At 47.2% G+C, this 10,165-nt stretch overlaps 1 protein-coding gene across 1 annotated transcript in view; it reads left to right on the top strand.

Moving 5' to 3' along the window:
* The first annotated feature begins 727 nt into the window (after positions 1–727).
* Positions 728–10,165, top strand: part of YWHAE (tyrosine 3-monooxygenase/tryptophan 5-monooxygenase activation protein epsilon) — a 42,211-nt gene continuing 32,773 nt past the window's right edge. The window contains exon 1 of the mRNA XM_073616650.1: positions 728–970. Coding sequence (XP_073472751.1) covers positions 907–970 — 64 coding nt within the window. The 5' untranslated portion in view covers positions 728–906. The remainder of the gene's footprint in view (positions 971–10,165) is intronic.

The following is a 10,165-nucleotide window of genomic DNA, read 5'->3' as shown; positions in this document are numbered from 1 at the left end:
GAGCTCATCATTACTGGTGGGCATGTGGACTTGTGAACACGCCTGAGCTCACCCTTACTGGCGGGCATGTGGACTTGTGAACACGCCTGAGCTCACCCTTACTGGCGGGCATGTGGACTTGTGAACACGCCTGAGCTCACCCTTACTGGCGGGCATGTGGACTTGTGAACACGCCTGAGCTGATCATTACTGGCGGGCATGTGGACTTGTGAACACGCCTGAGCTCATCATTACTGGCGAGCATGTGGACTTGTGAACACGCCTGAGCTGATCATTACTGGCGGGCATGTGGACTTGTGAACACGCCTGAGCTGATCATTACTGGCGGGCATTATCGGCCCTGAAAAAACGATATTGATCGACCCCTAATTTGTACCCTTCTCCACTCTTCCAGGGCTTGGCCCACATTTCAGAACTGCCCAGATATAGTCACAAGCTCTCCCTAGACTGAGGAAAATGTAATAACAGGAAGTTGATAAGTGCATATCTTTATTTGTAGGTGTCGTGTCTTCATACTACATGTTTGTGCACACAATGTCCCTGAACAGGACACACGCCTTGTCTATATATCTCTCACGCCCCCAACGCAGTCTTTACAAGTGACACCCAAGGCCGTGCCCGTCGCGCTCCCATTTAAGGGATACTGGGTTTTAGCCGCGCCCACACCCCCGCTGACGCAAGAAGCTCGCGCCACGCCTCCTCCTGCCGCGCCTGCTGCTGTTGCCAGGGAGCCGTTGCCATAGAGCTGAGCGATTGTCCGCGTGCGCAGGCGGAAGTTCCCGGATCAAGGAGCCGCCATCTTTCCCGGGCTCGGCTAGAGAGACAGAGGCGCTGCTGGGAGACGGACACCTACAATCGGCTTCCATCCGCCCAGTAGATCACCCCTAACAGCCGCTAGCTACCGCCATGGATGATCGAGAGGACCTAGTGTACCAAGCCAAGCTGGCTGAACAGGCTGAGCGATACGACGGTAAGGAACGAGCGGCTTTTCTCTCCCCCCCTCCCCCGTCTCTCTCATAGGTCGGCGGGCGGAGAGAATGGAGGCGAGACAAAATGGCGGACGGTGTGGGGAAGGGAGGAGAGCACAAAGGAGAGGGCGGCGGGGGGCTGTTTTCCCGGTCGGGGGGGTGAAGCTGGGCTCGGTGGGAGGGGGAGGGGGGAGACGGACACCGGCGGGGAAGCTCTGCGGCGGAAGGGCGGCGGGCAGGAAGAGAGACGGCTGCAAAATGGCGACCGCCGAGTAGGGCGAGACCCGGGGGAGGAGGAGGGCCGGCCGGCGGCTGGAGGGGGCCTCTGAGCCGGGGATAGACTGGGCGTGGACCGCATCAATGTCACCACAATGCAGCGGTGACACCAACGAGGTCACCTCCCCCCTCTTCCCCCTTCACACACAGCAACCTGGGGAACTACAAATCCCAGCATGCCTTGCACAGCCCCAGTGGGCTCCTGCCTTAAGCCAGCTCCTTTTTATTGCAGTCATTGTGTCTGGCAGCCTTTGTCTGATTAGTGATGAGGGTGATGGCACCCCACTCTCCCTCCATCCTCTCCTCCTTTTTTTTTTTTTTTATATAATCTTGGGGGGGCCCTGTGTACGACGCAGGGGTGTCGCCCCCTCCCCCGGTCTTGGGGTCACTGTGACCATCAGTGGGAGTTTCCCCCACTCTTTGGCCTTGTCATGGTGATGACGGGGCGGGATCAGCTCTGTGGGAACCTCCGCCCAAAGCCACGGGCCCCTGATTTCATTCATTCTCGTTAGACCAGTCCCTGAGCGTGTGCAGGGACATCCAGCAACCTTCTCCTCATGGGAAAGGGTGCGTCCTGCAGGGTGGAGGGCGAGCCAGTCTTATCCCAGAGCCCTCCGCAGCCTACCTACACCAATGGCAGCGCGAAGAAGGCGGATTGGCACGTCTGGTGGCTCAGCATTCGTTAATTACGTTGATGTTTAACTATGGCGGTGCCGCTTTCCTACATTCACAGGCAGAACACAGAGTGCTGATCCCTCCCTGTCACTAGGCTTTTTTATTTTAAAAGGGATGGGGCGTGCAATATGCAACTTTCACGCAGCTTCAGGAACGATACAGTTGCATTTTGCCCTCTCCTGTATTGTTTTGCATCACAGTGTTCTTTTTTTGGCTGCTGCAGAGGTCAAGGTTAAAGTGAACTTTGCCCCTGTGTGTGTTAATTTTGTGTTTTCTTCTTCTTCTTTCTTTTGGGATATTCGCAAAACAGAGACTCTCAGGTGCGGAGAATCCCCGCGTTCTGCAATCTGCTGTGCTGCCATCTTCTTTGCTTATGTCATCAAAGTCGGCTTTCTCTTCCGGGTTCTTGCAGCCAGCTTCATGATGTGTAATGTGTTCTAGGTCTATTTTATTTATTACAGGTCCTTTTTATAGTGCCATCAATCTACAGAGCGCTTTACATATATATTGTACATGCACATTAGTGCCTGCCCTCAAGGCGGTTACAATCTAAGGTCCTCAACTCACTTTCATACATAAACTAGGGCAAATGAACCTACCAGCATGTCTTTGGAGTGTGGAGGAAATGGGAGTACCCAGAGGAAACCCACACAAGGAGAACATGCAAACTCCAGGCAGATGTAACACCGAATCAAATCTCAAACACTGCACTATGGAATAGTGCCCTCTGCCGGGCTGTGCATGGGCGATACGGCACTCCAGTTGATTTCCGGATCAGCTTTGTGAAGACGCATGCGCAGATCGTAGGAGGCAGTATTCAACAATCTGCTAAGCGCTGAGGGAGAATGTGTCACTTTCTTCCTCGCTATTGCAGGGTGGGCTGTGGGTGTGTTTTTTAACCTGCCCTTAGACGCAGCCAAAATACGTTTATCACACTGAACCCGCCACCGTGCAACCGACAGAAAACATGACGTTCGATACAGGCAAAACCCGCAACAGCGAGGCAGAATCTGCCACGTACGTTCTCCCTCCGCTGTTTGCATAGCGTCTGTTAATGCCTCCAATGTACTCCTGCACTGTGTTGACATCATGCCAGCTGATCAACATAGTTGGAGTGACGCTTGTTACTGTGCATGCGCAGACCCATCGGAGGCATTTTTCGACGGGGGCCATTTCTCGATAGAACACTGGCAACCCTAATACTGCTAGGCTGCCCCAAAGTCTTCTGAGATGTGACATGAGTTTCCCAGGATGCTGTGGCCAGTAATCTGGGAAGTGATGTCATGACATCGCCTCCGGACTACTAGATCCAAGACCCAAACAAAGCATCGGCTTTGCTCGGGTCTTCGGCCAGCCGGAAGACGTGCCGGCTGGTTGCTTGGGCCTTCCAGTGGGACGGGAGAGTCCGGGTGAGCGGTGCTTTTAATAGCTGAGCCACTTCATTTGTTATTACAATAAAGCGTCCGCTCTAAAGAACGGTACCACCCCGGTAAAACCCCTTGAAGCACTTACGGCCATTTTTTTTTTTTTTTAATGAATATTGGTTGCACTGATAATTGGTTAATGTCTAGTATACACATTACTTGTTATGGATCGTGCACTGCACAAGTTATTCTAAAATAATACTGTCTTGCAATTTTAAGCCCTAACATTTTAATATCGGTTATACAAGCTACCCTCAGTGTTTGCCTTGTTTGCTGCCTCTTTCTCTACAAAAGCCCACCCCTCCTCTCAGTTTAGCCAGTCTTAAAGTGATTGTAAAGTCTCGTGGTGTTTGTTATTTTTATATATATATTAAAAGTTATACTTGCCTGCTCTGTGTAATGGTTTTGCACAGAGCAGCCCAGATCCTCCTCTTCTGGGGTCCCTCTTTGGCTCTTCTGGCCCCTCCCTCCTGTCAAGTGCACTCGAGCTGAGCTGCAGCTCCGTGTATCCATTCAGACACCGAGCCGTGGTTTGGCCCCACCTCCTTTCTCTCCTGATTGGCTATCTAACTTTGACACCAGCGGGAAAGCCAATGGCTGTGCCAGTTAGGAGGGAGAGTCCCGGATGGCCGAGGCAGTCGTGGACATCGCTGGATTGAGATGTGGCTCAGGTAATATTAAGGGGGGCTTCTGCACACAGGATTTTTATCTTGATGCCCAGAATGCATCAAGATCTAAAAAAAAAAACTTTTTTGCCTGTACAACCACTTTAAGCTTGCTGCTCTAAGTTGCTGAACCCTGGGTGGCTTCACAGGATCCCATGCAGCCACCTTTTCTCTGTGCACTATTGGGAGAACGGCTTTGAGTGCCAACATACTTAGACAGGTGGAGCTTGGACCATGATGTGCTTAGAATTTTGAGACCTGTAGGTCCTAAGAGGAAGATCAGGGAAACCTTTTAGGAAGTAATGGATGTTCACTTCCTATCCAGAAGTTCAGGAAAGTGGTGCACAGGAACCCAGGGGTTGCGTTGATGAAAACAAGAAATTGAAAGGTTCTGGTCGTTTTTTTTTTTTTTAAGGATAAGTTCACCTTGAAGATATTACGTTTCAACCATTTTTTATGGTGGAACATACAACATGTTTTGCACTTCTACAGCCTCTCCCTGACCCGCTGCCTCTAGTGACAGTAAGCGTTGGGATCTTCTCTCCCCAACTTGATATCACAATTTAAAACAAGGACTGTGGCCGTGCAGGGCTCCGCCCACCCAAGTCATTTCATTAATTCAGAGTTCTTTGAATGGGAGAACTACAAGTACCAACAGCTTTTTGCGGCTGTCTGCTTGTAGTTCTCAATGAACTACCAGGGGGCTGTTGGGTGCTCTGGCAGTTCTATATTTCTTCTGTCGGTGTGTAACTGCCTAAGTGTATGAGGTACAAGCAGACTGCTAACACTGACAGTCTGCAGGCTCCTAGTAAAATTTTAAAAAATGCAAATTTTTATACCTGTAAAAAGATGTTCATTTATTTTTTACAAAGGTGAACTTCTCTTTTTAAAGTGTAAGTTCACCTTTACAGAAAATCTGCGAGGTGAACTTACGTTGGATCTTCTGACCTGGAGTCCCGCGATCACCCGCTGTGACACACCGGGTCACTGCTTTATCAGTGCAGGGATTTGAAATCCTTGCTGCTTTTTCTCTTCTTCAGCGCTGACAGGACTGGCTAGGTGGGTCCTGATTGGTCCAATTAGAATGCCTCCTATACGTACCTTTAGGAGATTAAGCCGCAGGAATTTCAAATCCCTGGATCGGTGAAGCAACAACCCGATGTGTCAGTGGGTGATTGCGAGACTGCTGATCGGAGGGGGGGATTGGGAAGGGGGTCCAGTGCAAGTTCACCATACATATTTTCTGTAGAGGTGAACTTACTCTTTTAAGTACTTAAAGTGGAGTTCCACTTGTTTTTCTGTTTTAAGTCAGCAGCTACAAAAAGTGTAGCTGCTGACTTTTAGACCCCCTCTAACACTGAACACTGCCCGCGCTAGCGCTGCTTGTTTTACCGGCGGGAGCGGGGTGCTCTTAACCCCAAAGCTTCGGCAGCGCTGGCAATTGATTTCAATGGCGGGTGCGGTGTATACACTGCTCCCGCACCGCCTCAAAAACACTGTTTGCAGGACTCTCTCCCCCCCCCCACCCCCCACCCCCCCCCGTCGTGCAAGCACACCGCCCCAGTGTGAAATATTGGTTACAGAAGCTGCCCTCAGTACTTGCCTTATCTGGGATGCCTACACTGTCATACACAGGTAGCCAGGGCGAATTAGATGGAGTTGTGGATGTGCTGGAACTATCAAATATGTAGGTCTTAGGGGGAGATCAGAAAAACCCTTTGGGAAGTAATGAGTGCACATTTGTACAGGGAAGTGGTGCACAGGAACACAGAGGCTGCGTTGATGAAGACAAAAAATTTATTGTCTGGTCTCTTCTTTAAGTAATCACCTATTATTGTCCTCTGCTCAACTGGTGCATTGAAATGTAATTATGATAACATAAGGCTTCTCTTCTATTTCAAATACAAAAACCTCTTTTGCCTCATGCTGGCCATGCACTGTGGGGGTAAATTACGAGAGCTGTATTGATGTTTACCATAGAAACAAGTGTTTCAGATGAAGGTGAGAAATCTGTTTTTGCTCCAGGTTTTCTGTCTCTCCGTGTGGAGCTTTCACAAGAGATGGAACTCTGGAAGCTGTGCCCCAAAAAAGCAGAGTACTTTTAACCAGTGTTGCCTGTGGTCTTCGTGGCTGTTTTTCTCCATTATGGATCTATCATGCCTTGTTTTGCAATGTTTCTGTATGGAGGCAGCCATCTTGGTGAAGGCAGGGATTTGCTTCCTTCTGCCAGTCTCTAGCAAGGAGAACTGTGTGTTGCATAAGTTTAACATCTGCTAGTAGCAAATCTCGTACTGCAGATTTATACTATTCACATGACTTCAAAGCAGTGTGATTTCATGTGCAGCTTGCTGATATCTGAGACTTCATTTAACAGATGTCAATGCAAGTCGCAAAGAAATGGTGCAGGAACCTTTCAAAGTCGCTGTGACATGAGTCGCAGCCAATTGAACAGTTCTATTACTGCAAGTGGGGTGCGACTTGTCATGCGACTGAGCTCACATGACAAGTCGCACTGGTGTGAACCAGTGCTAAAGATTGTTTACCTTTTTAAGAAAAACATAATAAAAGCATATGGTTCCTGTGAAGTATTACATCTGGGATCAGTAATTAAGTGGGTGCACTGTCAAGATCCTGCGAATGCTTCCTACAGCTCTCCACTCATACCACTGTATGGGCTTTCAGTTACTGAGCTGTAGTAGGCCTCAATATACCAAGAGTGCGCTGATCGGTACAATTTTAGTCCATTGAGCACTACAGGTTCGTCTGCCATGGTGGTAGATGAGACTTGCAGTTTCAGTCACAGCTGCATTGGTTTTAATGTGACAGAGAGGTAGTGAGGATTGGGGTAGTTGGCAACATGTTAAATGTTATACCCTGGATACAGGTGTAACATGTTGCTAAAGATAGGCTTTAAGTGCTGATTGTAATATTGGGTAGTGTATAAGGCTTTCACTGTTGGCAGATTTATGTTAAGTGTCACTAGACCTATTTTTAAAAAAAGTCATATTCTAGGTTTTATTCTAATGTCTTTTTACATGTTAAGAGCAGTGTTGGTCAGTACATCCCCAAATTTTTTGTTTTCAATGTGTAAAATTTTGAACCTTCATGAGCGTGGCTACATTCGGTCTACATGGCCCAACTGAATGTGGGAACATCGCCACCCTCCTTTGCTCACTTCTGAAATGGACTCCAGACCAGTAGTCTGTGATGACGCAACCAGTGCCAAGCACAAGATGGTGGCAAGACTCAGTAAATGAACAAATGGTCACACTCCACTGCAATTTCTGAGTACTTGCAACTCTGGTAATGTTAATGTTCTGGTGCACCTTCAAGGACAACTCAAATTTTGTTTACACATCTGCTCCACCCCTGGACTGGACTTGCAAATCAATGAAAGTTGTTCTGTATGTTTTGGTACCTACAAATCCTGTTAGTTTTGTAGCCTTTTCATCTCATGTTGGAGTTTGTATAGTGGTTGTGGGGGGCGGGCATGGGTTACACTGATGAAAGGACAGACTGCATGTAACTTTGGTTATGAATGGCTGGTCTACCTGACTGTTAGCCGAAATAACTTTATTTTAGCTGCATATCCCGCTGCAGTTAAAGGATAACTACATGCTGTCAGGAGATGCATTATTTTTACCGCCAGCTGTCTTTTGCAGCTCTGATACCTTGTAGTTGGGCATGAAGTAGGGCTCATTTACACTAGTGCTGCCCTCTAAAAATGATAGGTGCACTGAATGGAATTTTTGGTACCGAAAATTCAGGATGCACTTAACTGCAAATGAGATTTTAAAAAATATAGTTGAATTCAACTTTTTAATTTATTATCATGAATTTTAAATGAATGAGTTTGACGGCCATTATCGGGACCTTTAGCGCAAGAAAAGCTCAAGAAAAATACATCCCTTTAAATTCTATGGTATGTCCGTTGTGCTTCGATTGTGGTGGTAAAAATCTTGCTGTATTTTTGGTCAGTTAAAAAAAAAAAAACTCCAAAAAGCAGCTCCTCATTGAAATGCATCAATAACACACCCTTGTTATGCTTTTTGATGTGGTTTTTAAGTTGCGTGACCTATGAAAAATCTACCATAAGCACAATAAAATCGCATGCTTTTTTTGGTGCCATTATCTGCACATTTTTTTTTTCTCTGCAAAATGCCAAAAACACAGTTTTTCAACCGATATATCGGCCACCGAAATTCCAGTGCATCTCTACTAAAGTGTTCTGCGGTGGATAATTTTTCATGTTTGACAGGCAGGGATCCCTGTTTTGTTTCCTAAAAGTGAAACATAACCATGTAGACTGCACAAGGTTGTAACGCCACTCCATTTACTGGAATGGACCGTGTTCCGCAAGCAGTACTGCCTTCTGCACAGGACATATGGTGGCATTTTTGCTTTGCGCTGCAGCATGTGTAACCCCTATACAGCTGGGGAAGGGGGTAAAATTGTGGCTTGCCCACTTTTTAACACTTCCTAACTGCTATGTTTTCAGTTGACCATTTCTCAGGGTTGTTTTGGGCAACGCTTGCATGCAAGGCAAGGGTCTAACGGGTTTAGGGAACAGTTTGTTGGAAGGGCCTTCAGTTGGGGGTCATTGTGAAAATCGCCAGACTAAGAGTGGAAAAAGCTAACTTGCTTCTTGAAGCCTGAGAACTTGACTCCTAAAACTAACCTCATGAATTTAACAGTTTCAATAAACGATTACATTCCTGGCATGCTAGGAATGCGAGCTGTCGCATTGTTTGCTGTCAACCAGCCTGATAAGCCATCAAATGGCTGGTGTCATAACTGATCGCATGTGCAGCACCATGGCAACTATAGATCAGAGGCCAAGATGGCAGCCCCCTTGGCTGAAAAGGATAGGCGGGTTTAGTTCCGTTTTTAACTGTTAAAGTGGAATTTTAAATATACATACAGTGGGCACGGAAAGTATTCAGACCCCCTTAAATGTTTCACTCTTTGTTATATTGCAGCCATTTGCTAAAATCATTTTAAGTTCATTTTTTTTTTTTTCCACACACAGCACCCCATATTGACAGAAAAACACAGAATTGTTTACATTTTTGCAGATTTATTAAAAAAGAAAAACTGAAATATCACATGGTCCTAAGTATTCAGACCCTTTGCTCAGTATTTAGTAGAAGCACCCTTTTGATCTAATACAGCCGTGAGTCTTTTTGGGAAAGATGCAACAAGTTTTTCACACCTGGATTTGGGGATCCTCTGCCATTCCTCCTTGCAGATCCTCTCCAGTTCTGTCAGGTTGAATGGTAAACGTTGGTAGACAGCCATTTTTGGTCTCTCCAGAGATGCTTAATTGTGTCAGGGCTCTGGCTGGGCCATTCAAGAACAGTCACGGAGTTGTTGTGAAGCCACTCCTTTTGTTATTTTAGCTGTGCTTGGGGTCATTGTCTTGTTGGAAGGTAAACCTTCGGCCCAGTCTGAGGTCCTGAGCACTCTGGAGAAGGTTTTCGTCCAGGATATCCCTGTACTTGGCCGCATTCATCTTTCCCTCGATTGCAACCAGTCGTCCTGTCCCTGCAGCTGAAAAACACTCCCACAGCATGATGCTGCCACCACCATGCTTCACTGTTGGGACTGTATTGGACAAGTGATGAGCAGTGCCTGGTTTTCTCCATGCATAACGCTTAGAATTAAGGCCAGAAAGTTCTATCTTGGTCTCATCAGACCAGAGAATCTTATTTCTCACCATCTTGGAGTCCTTCAGGTGTATTTTTTTTGTTTTTTTTTTAAGCAAACTCCATGCGGGCTTTCATGTGTTATGCACTGAGGGGAGGCTTCCGTCAGGCCACTCTGCCATAAAGCCCCGACTGGTGGAGGGCTGCAGTGATGGTTGATTTTCTACAACTTTCTCCCGTCTGCATCTCTGGAGCTCAGCCACAGTGATCTTTGGGTTCTTCTTTACCTCTCTCACCAAGGCTCTTCTCCCCCGATAGCTCAGTTTGGCCGGACGGCCAGCTCTAGGAAGGGTTCTGGTCGTCCCAAACGTCTTCCATTTAAGGATTATGGAGGCCACTGTGCTCTTACGAAGCTTAAGTGCAGCAGAAATTTTTGTGTAACCTTGGACAGATCTGTGCCTTGACACAATTCTGTCTGAGCTCTTCAGGCAGTTCCTTTGATCTCATGATTC

This window comes from Aquarana catesbeiana, linkage group LG02 (assembly GCF_042186555.1).
Source record: "Aquarana catesbeiana isolate 2022-GZ linkage group LG02, ASM4218655v1, whole genome shotgun sequence".
Taxonomy (NCBI): domain Eukaryota; kingdom Metazoa; phylum Chordata; class Amphibia; order Anura; family Ranidae; genus Aquarana; species Aquarana catesbeiana.
Note: the sequence above shows the minus strand (reverse complement) of the source record. Positions and strands in the feature narration are given on the sequence as shown.